Genomic DNA, 14,791 nt, shown 5'->3' on the forward strand with positions numbered 1-14,791 from the left:
GTGACCAGTTGAGGCGGTACGGCAACATAGGGACAGCAGCCTTGCACAATCGGTGTGTCCACATAGAACAGGAAATGGAAACTGAACAGTCAGAGGAAACCTTCCCCAGCACTCAAACCAATGGTGAATTTAGTAAACGCCCCGCAGAAGATATGGAAGAGGAACAAGCTTTTAGAAGCTCTAAAAACATTGATGAGATGTTTTAATTATGAATTCTGCTTGAGAGCAAGAATGCTGGGGTAGTGATTGAAAAAGGAGGCAAGAATATTAAGGCTCTGTGTACAGACTACAATACCAGTGTTTTGATCCCAGACAGCAGTGATCCCGAGCGTATATTGAGTTTCAGTGCTGATACTGAAACAATTGGAGACATTCTAAAAAAAAAAAGCATCCCTACCTTGGAAGAGGGCCTGCAGTTGCCCTCACCCACGGCCACCAGCCAGCTCCCTCTCGAATCTGATGCTGTGGAATGCTTAAGTTACCAACACTATAATGGAAGCGACTTTAAATTTGAATTGAGACTGTTGATTCATCAGAGTCCGGCAGGAGGACTTCTTGGTGTCAGAGGTGCTAAAATTAAAGAACTTAAGGAGAGCACTCAGACAACAATCAAGCTTTTCCAGGAATGCTGTCCTCATTCCACTGACAGAGTCATTCTTTTTAAGAAATATTAATTAATTAATATTTATTTTTAATTGAGTTTATTGAGGTGACATTGGTTAATAAAATTATATAGCTTTCAAGTGTACAATTCTATAATACATCAACTGTATATTGCATTGTGTGTTCACCACCCCAAGTCAAATCTCCTTTTAGCACCATTTATCCCCCCTATACCCTTTTCTACTCCCTCCCAACATCCTTTCCTCTGGTAATCACTATGCTATTGTCTATGTCTATGAGTTTTGTTGTTTTTTTGTTTTGTTTTGTTTTGTTTGCTTAATCTGTTCACCTTTTCCACCCAGCCCACGCCCCCACCCCCCAGAGTCATTCTTATTAGAGGAAAACCTGATAGGTAAAGTGCCTAAAGATCATAATTTTTCTTATATCAGAGTCTCTCATCAAAAGACATGCACAGGCTCCTTGATCCACAGTTTTGCAAGAGCCAACAGCCAGGCCCATCCAAACCATGTTTCCATGTTTCGCAACCAGTACGACAGTGATGTCACTGTTTGGAGCCCTCAGAGCAGGATTCATCAAATTGAATACGCAATGGAAGCTGTCAAACAAGGGTCAACCACAGTTTGTCTGAAATAAATAAAAAAAAACACAAAACGTGCAGTATTGGTTGCATTGAAGAAAGCACAGTGGCTCAGCAGTTAGCATCGACCTATATGATTCAGGAGGTCATGGTTCGACTCCCAGTCAGAGTAATTGTCCTGGTTGTGGGCTCGATCCCCAGTGTTGGGCATGCAGGAGGCAGTCGATCAATGATTCTCTCTCATCATTGATGTTTCTATCTTTCCCTCCCTCTCCCTTCCTATCTGAAATCAATAAAAATATATATTAAAAAAAAAAAAGAAAAGAAAAGAAAGAAAGAGAATCAGAGCTTGCAGTTCATCAGAAAAAAATTTCCATGTTTGCAATCGTATTGGTATCTCAATAGCGGGACTTACTATCTATGCTAGCCTGTTATGTAACTTTATGGTCAGAGGATTAAACAAATTCATCATGAGTCAGGATCTCTGATCAAAACTGATAAGCTAACCCTGGCCCCGTAGCTCAGTTGATTAGAATGTCATCCAGATATGTTAAGGTTGTGGGTTCCATCTCCGGTCAGGGCACATACAAGAAGCAACCAATGAATGCATGAATAAGTTGAACAACAAATCGATGTTTCTCTCTCTTTCACCCTCTCTTTCTCTCTCAAATCAATAAAAAAATAAAATTGATGAGCCTTTGGAAGGGTCCGAAGGTTCGATTATTACCATTACAGGATCACAGGACCGAATACAGAACACATAGTCTTTGTTGCTGCAGAACAATGTGAAGCAGTATTCTGGAGAGTTTTCCTAAGACTAGTGAAGAACTGATGGAGTCCTGCATATATACTTTTAATCTGTTTCTGTTTAAAAAGCCAACATTCCTCTGCTTCATAGGTGTTCTGCATTTGAGGTGTAGCAAAATCTTTGCTGTTCACCAGATGTAATGTTTTAGTTCCTTACAAACCAGGGTTAGGGGGTGGGAGGTGCAAAAACTAGCATCGAAATTTTGAAACAGCAGCAGAGTGAGTTAATTTTAATTTTTGTTCCTCGTTGGTGGTTAAAAATGAAACTTCTCCTTATGTAATTATTGTGAACGCTTTGTTTTGTGGTCCCCGCAACATTTGGGGAGGCGGGATGGGACAGAGAGGAAAAGTAACAATTGTTCATATGTCCCTGGCATCTATTCAGAGCAGTGTGCAGAATGTAATGCTCTTTTGTGAGAAATGTTTTAGAATTTAAAAAATAAATGTAGTGAATCTAAACATTAAAAGAAAAGAATTTTAAAAACATGCAATACCCACTCTGGCTGGTGGTTAGAATGTTAGCCTATGCCCACCAACGGGTCACAGGTTCACTTCCCAGTCAAGGACACATACCTGGATTGTAGGTTCAACCCCTAGCACCATTGGGGTGTGTGCAGGAGGCATCTAATCCATGTGTCTCTCTGACATCGATGCCTTTCTCTCTCTCTCTCTCTCTCTCTCTCTCTCTCTCTCTCTCTCTCTCCTACTCTTTCTAAAAATCAATAGAAAAAATATCCGCAGGTGAGGATTTTTTAAAAAAAACAACCTCCTAAAAACAAAAAACATGCAATACTAGTACATGACTATTTAGTCAGGGGCATTGACCTCTTTTCCCTTAGATTAAAAAATGACAATAGCTGTCAGTTGTGAATGCCCTGTCTTGAACCATAAATATATAGGTCATATAATAGAGTTGCATCTTATTTGTCACATTGCATAATAGGTTGCCTCTGATTGGTTAATTCTTTTTTTAAAAATATTTTTACTTTTATTGATTTCAGAGAGGAAGGGAGAGAAAGAGAGAGATAGAAACACCATTGATCTGCTGCCTCCTGCACGCCCCACAATGGGGATTGAGCCTGCAACCCGGGCATGTGCCCTTGACCGGAATCGAACCCAGGACCCATCAGTCCGCAGGCCAGCACTCTATCCAGTGAGCCAAACCAGCTAGGGCAGATTGGTTAATTCTTTTTTTTTTAATATATTTTATTGATTTTTTACAAAGAGGAAAGGAGAGGGATAGAGAGTTAGAAACATCGATGAGAGAGAAACATCGATCAGCTGCCTTTTGCACACCCCCTACTGGGGATGTGCCCGCAACCAAGGTACATGCCCTTGACTGGAATCGAACCTGGGAATCCTCAGTCTGCAGGCTGACGCTCTATTCACTGAGCCAAACCGGTCAGGGCAGATAGGTTAATTCTTGTTACCAGAAATCCTTATATAAAAGTATAGGAGCCTGATTTTTTTAAAAAGTCACTTTGGAGCAAAAAAGATAAGTAATTACTATTATTTTTTTTTTTGGTAAATCAATTAAAATTATACCTTTATTTGTCATATTAGCAAAAAATATATTTTTGGTGTGCTGCAGAATTTTAGTAATTAGTTTATGTGTGCCATAAGATGAAAAGGGTTGAAAATCACTGCATTAGATGGACAATGAAAAAAGTTTGACATTATAAAATAATCATTTTTCTAGATCTTAACAAGGATCCAATATATGTTAAGCAAATATTTCACTAATAGTGTATGTGTGTTTTAACATGTGTAGTGTTTGTAATGTGAGCATAGGAAGTACTAAAGAGCCCTGACCGGTTTGACTCAGTGGATAGAGCGTTGGCCTGTGGACTGAAAGGTCCCAGGTTCAATTCTGGTCAAGGGCATGTACCTTGGTTGCGGGCACATCCCCAGTGGGAGGTGTGCAGGAGGCAGCTGATCGGTGTTTCTCTCTCATCAATGTTTCTAACTCTCTATCCCTCTCTGTAAAAAATCAATAAAATATATTAAAAAAAAAAAAGAAGTACTAAACAAGGCAATATTTTCCTTGTCTCTAAAATGAGGGTAATAATATCTATAAATGATAAGATTCAAAGCACTTAGAACAGTACTTGGCCCATAGTCAATGTATATTATTATTATTCCTATTGCCTTAGTGGTTAAAAGCATACACGACGGAGTCAAAGCAACTTGAGTTTGAATCCTAGCACCATCACTGATTTATCTGTATGTGACCTTGTGCAATTACTTAACTTCTCTGAGCTTGTTTTCTTATCTGCAAAAATGGGGCTACTAGTGTGCATCTCACTGAGCAGTAGCGATAATTCACGTAAAGCATTTGGTCCAATGCCTGGTGCTAGTAAGCATGTGATAAATGGCAATTAACTATTATCAACCTGGCGTTGGCACCAATTCAACACCAACAGGACTCTCCAATTGGGCTTCATTGAAGAAGGACACTTTACTTATTGCAAATGGCTCAACAGGCTCAAGAATAATATATCCCCTCAGTGAGGCTGCCCTAGGGGCCAGGTGGCCCTGGGGCCAGGTCCCTCTTCAGTAGACAGCTCCACTCCATGGTCTGCTCAGCTTTAGCCAAGAAGAAGCAGTCTTCCATGGAAAGTGCGCTATCCAAGCCACAGGGGAGCTGGTTTGTAGAGGCAGAAGTCCAGGACCCTGGTCCCTGATTGGTTTCTCCTCATGCAAATGAGGATGCCAAGTCCTCACAGTTTGATTGGTCCAAAGACACTGTTCTGAGTGGTCAGAATAGAGCCATTCTGGTTGGTCTGAGCTGCACAGCTCCAATTGGATGGGGAAAGCCTCAGTCCTATTGATTGGAATAGGACTTCAGGAAACCTTTACATATAAGCGTTGGCTCAGCTGTCAGAAACGTCATGCAGGCTGTTTAGCACAGAGGCTTCAGAGGACCCTGGGCAGAAATGGCTGCTAGGCTCTGAGGGGTGTTTTGTTTTGTTTTGTTTTGTTTTGTTTTGTTTTGTTTTGAAGGTTCTGCTTTTTTCATTTGAGCCCAATTAGCTACCAGGAGTCTTTCTTAGTAGGTGTCCTTTTTTTTTTTTTTTTTTCGGGGTTCACACTATCATGATGTATATAACAAATGCAGTTATGACAACTGTATTTCCAAGATATTCTGGGATCCTTCCGGTTTCATACTTCTGTTCTTTTTTTACATACATAGCACTCCTTTTATTGAAAAGTGTACAGACTTTGCTTTCAAATGGACCTAGCCTGAGTTTGAATTCCAGCTCTCCTGTTTCCAGCGATGTGGCCATGGTCAGTGTTGTCAATCTCACTGAACTTCAGTGTCCTTCTCTGTAAAATGGGGATAACAATGTAACAATGTCTACTAGGCATCCTTCAAGGATTACATGAGATGATGTAGATTCAGATCCAGTCCAATATCTAGTAATTATGTGAGTGCTAAAGGCAATTTGTTAAATATATAAATATTTTTGTTCCTTTACATACAGTGTCATGGATATAATCTGTTGATAGATATATGTACTTTTCTTGCTCCAAAAGGGTTTTCGTTCCCTGCTATCCCATCCTAGCCACCGTGGGGTTCAAAGGGCCAAATCATCAGAAGTATGGGACTCTGCTGATAAGTCAGGGAAGAGAGCAGGGGAAGTCAGAGAACCAAGGGGCACTCCCTTTTCCTGTCTGGCTAGGATTTGTTTGTCTTCCACACAGGCTGTTCCCTGCTGATATGGAGTGTCCAACTTTGATTGGCATCTCCAGTACAGAGGAAGTAAGGAGCCTCTGCCTTTCAGGAGTCTCAAACACATTTCTCTTTCTGGAGCCACTGGTGAGAGCAGAAAGCCATGGGGAGAATCCCGAATCATGATGTCAGAGCTAGAAGACCTCAGAGAAAGGAAGAGGTAGAGTGAAGTGGTTCAGAGCATGGATTTAGGGGTCAGAATGAGTGGTCTCAAATCCTGGCCACACAACTTACAAACTGGGTGATTTGGGGCAAGTTCCAAAATCCCTACAGGCCCTAGTTTTCTCCGCTGTAAAAATGAGGATGAGACTATTACTGACTTCATATGAAATGAGATGACCCACGGTAAAGCACTTAGTACACTTCCAGGCACATAATGAATGGTCAGTATTTGAAGGCTATTATTATTTTTCTAGTTCTGCAGTTTTACAGTTGAGGAGCCTGATGGCCAGAAAGGAAGCACAGCTCATTCGTTATCCACCCAATCAGGGTGACTTCTCAGGCAGTGCTGTGCCAAAGGCGTGTCCTGTGGGATCAAGGCCCGGCCATTAACTATGCTGAGAGAGGGAGAATGGGCAGCACCACCCTAGCTGTGGGGTTGGAGCTTTGAGAGTGTGTACAAAACAAGGCACAGATCCCACCGAACTAATCCCCCAAAGAGGAAGTTCCTTCCTCCTGGAATAATTTATTTTGTAATTAACAAAGGCTAAGGAGGCCCCTTCTAATATTTTGGCTTGGAGGCTCAGAGTTTAAACTTATAACAGCCACAATGGTTTACTGTGGGCCTGTTCTTACTTGCTGAATTGAATGCATTCTTATGATCGCTAAGCAGCCAGGGGTCGGGAGCTAAGTACCTAGGGGTGGGAAGCTAGGTTTTTGAGATCAGAGGACAGAGTGTCCGGGAGAGGAGCAGCTTCAAAAACTGAGCCAGGTTCCCAGGCTCAGTAATGTCTAGGCCTCAACGTGCTTTGGAGCTGCCTTTGCCTCTCAGTGTTCAGGGAGGGGTCTGGCACTTGAACTGGCCCCACCAAGGCCTGGGCAGCAGCCCCATTTCTGGCGACCTTCATGTAGGCTTTTAGATTGTGCTTTGCTTTGTTTTGTTGTTTATTTCCCCACAGCAGGGTGGCCTTTCCCTGCTTCTGGGTGGGAACTGGGGGAGGGAGGATGGTTTGCTCCCATCTCCACAGCTGTGTTTACACTTCCCTGTCAGGGACTGTCTGGGGCCCAACCTTTCCTTAGTCCTTTGTATCCCCTCGGAGAAATGCTATCTGATATCCCTGTGGGCTTTGCAAGGGAGGGGCCGAATGGGTCAAGGGGTCACCATCCAAAGGGGGCTGGAAGGAAGGGAGGAAGGTTTTGAGGGAGGAAAGAATAGTGCAGACAGTTCTTTTTGAATTCTGGGAAACATCACCTCCTTCCCTTTCTATCCGTGGCCTGAAGACCAGCAGGGCACAAAAGTACACTTAGAACCTGCCCACCCCAGAAGGAACAGAACGTGACCTGTTGTTTCTAATCACTGGGTAGGACAACATTTTGTTTTGTGATGGGGATGTGAGTGCACAGAGCAGAACAGTCTTTTCTAAGGCTTCATTGGGGCCAGTAGTCAGAGTTACAGCATGTTGAAGCCAATAAGATCGTGCTAAAATACATATAAATTAAAAAGGATTTAAGGAAACGGTCAAGCCCTGACTGGTTTGGGTCAGTGGATAGAGCGTCGGCCTGCGGACTGAAGGGTCCCAGGTTCGATTCCGGTCAAGGGCATGTACCTTGGTTGCAGACACATCCCCAGTGGGGGGTGTGCAGGAGGCAGCTGATCGATGTTTCTCTCTCATGGATGTTTCTAACTCTCTATCCCTCTCCCTTCCTCTCTGTAAAAAATCAATAAAATATATTAAAAAAAAAAAGAAAAGAAAACAGTCAAGTAAATAATGTTCTTCTTCTCCAGGGAGCAAGTTGAGCTGGTATTAATCAGTGTAAGTAGTGTTGCCGGACTCTCAGCCAAGCCCAGGAGAATGGCTGCCAAGGCAAATCAGGCATCAGGTTTCAGAAATTAAACACATAATTTTATTTTTCCACAACAGGGACTTTTCAGAAAAAGAATCACTCTATTAGGCTACTCAGCACACTTTGTCCAATTTCTTTCAGCCCCAAAGGCCTCCAATTTAAGAGCAAGATGAGCAACTAGAAGCCAGGAGTGACACAGTTATTCCTTTCTCTTATTCACTGCCTGGGGGTGGGGCTGGGAGGAGTGGGGCAGGGGTAATGGTACTGTTTTTCAAAGGTCCAATTGCTGACCACTTGCCAACAGTTTTTCCACGAATTTATAGGACAAAGACCTGAAGGGTTGGAAAAGAAAAAGTTGTAAAGGAAGAGCGGGCCAAACAAAGATTGCCTGATCGTTTTCGTTTCGCATGAGCCACAGTCAGCTAAGAAAGAGGCTGGTCTCGGGAAAAATTCTCTCCCATCACAATGAGAAGGAACCAATTGGCAAACAAATTTTCCCCAAGAACCCCATGCTTGTTGGTGATGTGGAAAGTTGTTTTTATAATCCTCCAGTGAACAAGGATTACTAAACCCTGTGTTTAGTCCTATGCCAAGTATCGTTTTGGATATGAAAGAGATATACAGTGAGATAATGAGTGTAAAAGTGGTACGGGAGCCCTGGCCAGTGTGGCTCAATTTGTTGGGTGTCCTCCAGGGCATCAAAAGGTTGCTGGTTCGATTTTGGGTCAGGGCACATGCCCGGGTTTCGGGCTTGATCCCCGGTGGGGTGTGTTCTGGAGGCAACCGATGTTCTGCTCTCACATGACATTCCACTCTCACATCGATGTTTTTCTTTCTCTCTCCCTCTCCCTTCCTCTCTCTCTCTCTTAAAAAAAAAAATCAATTAAAAATATATTTTCTAAAAGTGGTACTGGAGTTGCAGCAAGAGAGATCCAGGAGGGCTGGAACGCTTAATGAGGAGGTGGAGCTTGAGCTGGGCCATAGAACTCTGATCTACAACTTTGACATAAATTCCCTCACCTTCCTTCTTTTCCAGCCTCAAAATATTTCTGTAACCATATTTTCGTTATTGCAAAATTTCTTTGTATTTCTTTGGCATACTCTCCTAAAGCAATGTGTCCACTCCCATGATGTTAGTTACCATCCATATGTTGATGGCTCCCAAATTCCTCTCCAGTATCAGTCCTGACAATCAGATTTTCTGAACATCTCTCCTTAGATAACCCACATTCTTCTTTTTCTTAACAAAAACAATGTTTAATCCTCATCTGAGGATGTTTTTCCATTGGTTCTTAGAGAGGTGGAAGGGAGAGAGAGAGACAGAGAGAGAGAAATATGGATGTGAGAGAGAAATATTGCACATGCACCCGGACCAGGGCCGGGGATTGAGCCTGCAACTGAGGTATGTGCCCTTGATCAGAATCGAACCCAGGACCCTTCAGTCTGCGGGCTGGCTCTATGCACTGAGCAAAACCTACTAGGGCTAAACATTTAAAAATATATTTTTTTATTGACTTTAGAGAGGAAGGGAGAGGGAGAGAGAGATAGAAACATCAGTGATGAGAGACAATCATTGATCGGCTGCCTCCTGCACCCCCACCCCCACCCCACTAGGGATTGAGTCTGCAACCTGAGCATGTGCCCTTGACCAGAATCAAACCCAGGACCCTTCAGTCTATAGGCCGACGCTCTATCAGGCTAGGGCTAAACCAGCCAGGGCTAAACAATTTTTTAAAAAATATATATTTTATTGATATTTTACAGAGAGGAAGGGAGAGGGATAGAGAGCTAGAAACATCGATGAGAGAGAGAAACATCGATCAGCTGCCTCCTGCACACCCCCTACTGGGGATGTGCCCGCAACCAAGGTACATGCCCTTGACCGGAATCGAACCCGGGACCTTTCAGTCCACAGGCCGATGCTCTATCTACTGAGCCAAACCGGTTTCGGCTAAACAATTTTTTATGTAGTGTAATGGTTCTCAAACTTGGTCACACAGTGGAATCCCCTGGGATGCTCTTAGAACTTGTGAAGCCCAGACCATACCTCAGACCAATTAATCAGACTCTCTGGAGGTGGGAGGTAGGCATCAGTTATTAAAGTTCCCCAGTTATTTGTTTCCATGTGAGTCAAGTTTGAGAATCACTGATCTAGAAGGTATTGGGAATGGAAAGGAACATCACTGCAAATGACCAAGTATGAAGGAATTTTGTCTTTATTTGGTAGTTAATTAGATAGTAGCAAGAGAAATACAGCAAAGTCAAAGTTTCTGATAAAAGTAAAAAAAACACTAAATTGGGAATCCTGAGACCTGAGTTTAAGACCTAACAGAGCAATTTCTCATCTGTGTAAGGCGAGTCTTTTAACTCCTTTATGCCTGAATAGTCTCATGCATAAAACTGAAATCCTCCCTACCTACTTCATAGAGTTGTTATGAAGATTATCTTAAAAAACAAACATTACAATCTTTTATAGTTATACACTTGGAGACAAATTTAAGATAATGTTGTTTTGTATTTTAAGTTTTAATTGTTTTAACTTTATATTTTGAAATAATTTCAGATTTACAAAAGAGTTGCAAAGGTAGAGACTTCCTATATACCCTTCAGACATCTTCCTCAAATGCTGAGGAAGTACAATTGCTAAAGCCAAGAATTAAGATGAATAAAATACCATTAATGAATTTATTGACTGTATTCTAATTTTATTGTCCCACTTGTGTCCTTTCTCTGGACCAGGACTCAATTTCAGATCACACATTACATTCAGTTGTCATGTCTCATCAGTCTCCTCCAATCTGGGACACTTTCTCACCTTTTTTTTTCTTGCATGGCCTTGACATTTTTTGAAGACCCTGCCTGGCCAGTTATTCTGTATTTTGAATTTTTCTAACACTTCCTTGTGATTTAATTTATGCATTTTTTTTTCCAAGAATACTACAGCCCAGCCAGTGTGCTCAGTGGTTGAGCATTGACCTATAAACCAGGAGGTCATGGTTCCATTTCCAGTCAGAGCACATGCTGGGGTTGCTGGCCCAATCCCCAGTAGGGGCTGTGCAGGAGGCAGCCAATCAATGATTCTCTCTCATCATTGATGTTTCTATTTCTCTCCCTCTCTGAAATCAAGATGTGGTTTTGTGCCCTTCTCATTACATCATATTGAGAAGTACCTAATCTAATAAGAATGTTAACTTTGATCACTTTGTTAAGGTGATGTCTGCTAAATTTCTCTCCTATAAAGTTACCTTTGTAACCTATAGTTATCTTCTGAAGAGATACTTTTAGATACAGGCTAATTTGAAACTAAGGGATTAGGAAAATTTTTGACAGAAATGGGGAAGTCAGGTGTAAATAAAGCAGGAATAAATAGTGCCCGTAAACGGGTGTTTGGGGGTATTGGTAGGTGTGAGAGATTGGTATAAAGGGGTTCCAGAGTGGCTTCAAATGATGTAGTGAGACGTGGGGACGGTGCAACCGCTGGATAAGGTGTTCAAGAAGATACTAGTGTCTCCTCGAGATTTCCCAAAACCTGTCCCCTGATAGTGCCACTTTGTAAACCATCGGACTGGAGTTGTACCACCTCCACTCCAGGGTACAGGTGTTGGCGCCAAATAAAGACGCGTTCCGAAGGAAGCCAAGGTAGCTGACCTCCGAGGGCTGAAGGAAAGGCGGCGCAGTGCGCAGGCGCCGGAGGAGGCGCGGGGCGGGGCCACGGCGCGGGGGCGGGGCCGCGGTGCGCAGGCGTCCTAGCGGAGGGCGCCTGCGGCTCGGGATGGAGGGTGAGTGAGTAAACAAGCCCGGGCCGGGCGGTGGGGCCGGGCCTCGGCACCTCGCCACCCGGTACCTAAGAGAGGAAAAGGCGAAGGGGTCAGGGAATTGAGAGGAAGCGGAGGGCACAATGCCTGTCTGCCGGGGTAGCGGGGCGGCCACTCCCGATTCCGAGGGCTGAAGGAAAGGGGGTGACGGGCCAGTGAGCCCCCGGCGAGGACCACGTCTGGGGCTGGGAGGGCGGTGTGTCCGGGAGGAGGAGCGGCGGGGGCGGGGGCGGGCCCAGGAACGGGAATCCCGTTGGAGGGCGGGGTGGGTCAGGTGGGCGGGGGCCCCGGCGTAGGGCGGGCGTGAGTGGGCGGTGGCACCTGCGGGGGCCCTTAGAGAGGTGGACTCCCCGAGACCTGGGGCTGTGCACGGGGAGGGCCAGACATCGGGCCGCAGCTCGGGAGGTGTTGGAGGGGTGGCAGCGAAAAACAGGGCCGGGGCTGGGGTGAGATGAGCGGAGGTCCTAAGGTGTAAAATATAAGGGGGCGCTCACTCTCGGGGTGGAGCCGGTGCAGAAGCCTCTTTAGGTTTTGGGGCTGGGCGTCTCTCGCCTCCCCAGTCCCAGCCTCGAGTGAGAGGCAGCTTCTCTCTAAATTTGGTTTCCCGCCTATCCCTGCCCACCCCGGAATTCTCCTGGGGATCAAACGGTAGAAGGGAAAGTTCCTTGAAGCAAAAAAGCAAGGTGGTGTATTTGGGACATGCCTGTTAGGAAATGTGGGACAAACTTATTTTGGTAAAAAAGTGACTACTGAGAAATTGTTTCGGGCGCCGGGTAGAGGGGAGGGATATGGAAGGAAGTTAGCGACGCCGGTGGGATATTGAGAACGGGCTTTTATAGGTGAAATGTAAGATTGTAAAGGGAGTAGCTTAGGTGTGGCGCCTAGCGCGAGAGGAATTAGAAAAGGAGCGGAGGTGGAGGAGCTGCTGCGTGCGTAGGAGGACCGCATTGTAAGTGTGGTCTGTTCCTCCACGTCTTTGAAGAGAAAAATCCCCCACCCGGTGCCTTTAAGTTTAGGAAACCAGCGTTGAATGAAGTTTCTAGCCGGAGAAGGTGCTGTAAGACATTCTGTAAGAGCTTGGCTGTTTTAAGTCTTGGAATCCCCAGGGCTGGGATGCTGTTGTCATTGAAACAGAGATTACTTAGTTACATAAAAGAAAGTGTGTGTTCGGAGATAAGTACATTTTTGTAAATACAATTACAATAAAGGAAAGGACTATCTATAAAGATGTAATAATAATATTATTGCCAAGGTTTATATTGCGTGTGTGCATCACAGTGTTAACTCTCCCAGGGCAGGGATGTTTGTCTGACTTATTCACTGATGTACCCTAAGCACCCAAAATAGTGCCAGGCACACAGTAGGTGCTCAGTACATATTTGTGGAATGCATAAATAGTGCGCAGATCCTAATTCTGCTACTAACTGGCTGAGTACTTGTAGGCCAATCATCGACCTTATGCTAAAACACAGCTTAAAAACCGGCTGAGGTTGAAGTTACTTCCTCATTATGGTATTATTTGACTTCTCTTTGAAACAGCACTAGAATAAGGAGCCTAGGATTAAAAAATGAAATTTACTCTCAAGATCACTTTTGTGAGAAGGGAAAGGGGGAGAAAAATGTAGTTGGACTTGTGTCTCTTACCTTACTTGCCTTTGAATTAGCATGCCTTTTAAAAAGTATTTAATATATTAATTTTTTCTATTTAACTTTTGATATCTGAAATCTGGCTTCCTTTTCCTGTGGGTAACAGTTTTTGTTCCTGTTGATGCTTTATATGAAACGTGTAACAATTTAATTAAGTAGTATATGTTTTTCCTGTCTTGGACTGTTTTAAAAATTTATACTTTGTTAACTAGCAACTGCCAAAAAGATGTTTGAGGCATCAACACTGAAAACACATGACAGCCCTGGGTGGTGTACTCAGTGGTTAGAGAGTCCGAGTTCTATTCCTCGTCAATGTGTCTCTCTCTCACATCCCTCTCTCTCCCTCCCTCCTTCTCCCCTCTCCACTCCCTCCTTCTCCCTCTCTCCATTCCCTTCATTCCTCTCCTCCTTTCCCCCTCTTACCTCCCTCCCTCCCTTCCTCCCACACTCTAAAGAGCAATGGAAAAAATATCCTCTGGTGAAGATTAACAAAGCAAAAACAAAAAAAATACACATTACATTTCTACATAGAGTAGTTTAAAGAGAAAAAAAGGCATGTGGAAAAAGGTGAAGAGAATTATACCAGTTAGATTAGGATTGAGGGGGTGGATTTAAAAAAGAAAAACTGCTCTTAGGGGATACCTCCATTCTAGAAAGTCCCAGTTGTTGTTTTTTCTTTTTAAATTTGTTCAGATTGTGTTTTGGGCTCTTTTATACCTTTGCAATCCATCAAACTGTCAGTTGGGACTTCAGTGCTCCAAACCCAAAAGTCAAGAATTATTTAATGGTGCCAAAACCGGTTTGGCTCAGTGGATAGAGCATCAGCCTGCAGACTGGAGGGTCCCAGGTTCGATTCCGGTCAAGGGCATGTAACTTGGTTGCGGGCACATCCCCAGTAGGAGGTGTGCAGGAGGCAGCTGATCGATGTTTCTCTCATCGATGTTTCTAGCTCTCTATCCCTCTTCCTTCCTCTCTGTAAAAAATCAATAAAATATTTTTTAAAAAAAGAATTACTTAATGGATAATTGGAGTTAAGTGCTTCTGGTGTGTTGTGTTCTCTGACACACCCTAATACTTTGTTTCAAAATGGAATAACTGAAACTGTCTTGTTTTATTGAATGATAATGAGCAGTATTAAGTATTAATCACTAGGTATTAAACTTTGTGCTAGTGTAGTACAGAATCAGCCAAGATGGAGCTGATTCTGTTAGGAGATTGCTTTAACTATTATAAATCACTAGAGGCCCAGTGCATGAAATTCATGCACGGGTAGGGTCCCTAGGCCTTCTGGCTGTCGGCCACGGCCTCCTTTCCCTGGCTGCTGTCCAGGGCCTCCCTTCCCTGGCTGCTGGCTGACGACCAGGGCCTGCCTTCCTTCAGCGCCGCCTCCTGGTGGTCAGTACACATCATAGCAAGTGATTGGTCTCCCCATTGAACTCCCATGGGGACAATTTGCATATTAGGCTTTTGTATATATAGAATATATAGATTGTTGTATATCTGTTGGGTCTCATAAAAATTAATCCTGCTTTGATTTTTATCACCATTGTCTCTAGTGCAAATGACCTTATTTTCTTAATAAAG

General features: G+C 43.7%; 1 protein-coding gene across 4 annotated transcripts in view; it reads left to right on the forward strand.

Moving 5' to 3' along the window:
- Nucleotides 1–11,456: 11,456 nt before the first annotated feature.
- Nucleotides 11,457–14,791, forward strand: part of EZH1 (enhancer of zeste 1 polycomb repressive complex 2 subunit) — a 29,344-nt gene continuing 26,009 nt past the window's right edge. Inside the window, exon 1 of one of the 4 annotated variants that reach the window (XM_080679726.1) lies at nt 11,457–11,524. Coding sequence is in view for 1 of the 4 variants with exons in the window: in XM_080679725.1 (XP_080535851.1) it covers nt 11,518–11,524 (7 nt within the window). In the remaining 3 variants the exon portion in view is untranslated. Of the gene's footprint in view, nt 11,525–12,469; nt 12,630–14,791 lie in introns of those variants that run through there. The other 3 variants (XM_080679728.1, XM_080679725.1, XM_080679729.1) reach the window with 3 other exon arrangements.

This window comes from Plecotus auritus, assembly GCF_963455305.1.
Source record: "Plecotus auritus genome assembly, chromosome: 7".
Classification (NCBI taxonomy): domain Eukaryota; kingdom Metazoa; phylum Chordata; class Mammalia; order Chiroptera; family Vespertilionidae; genus Plecotus; species Plecotus auritus.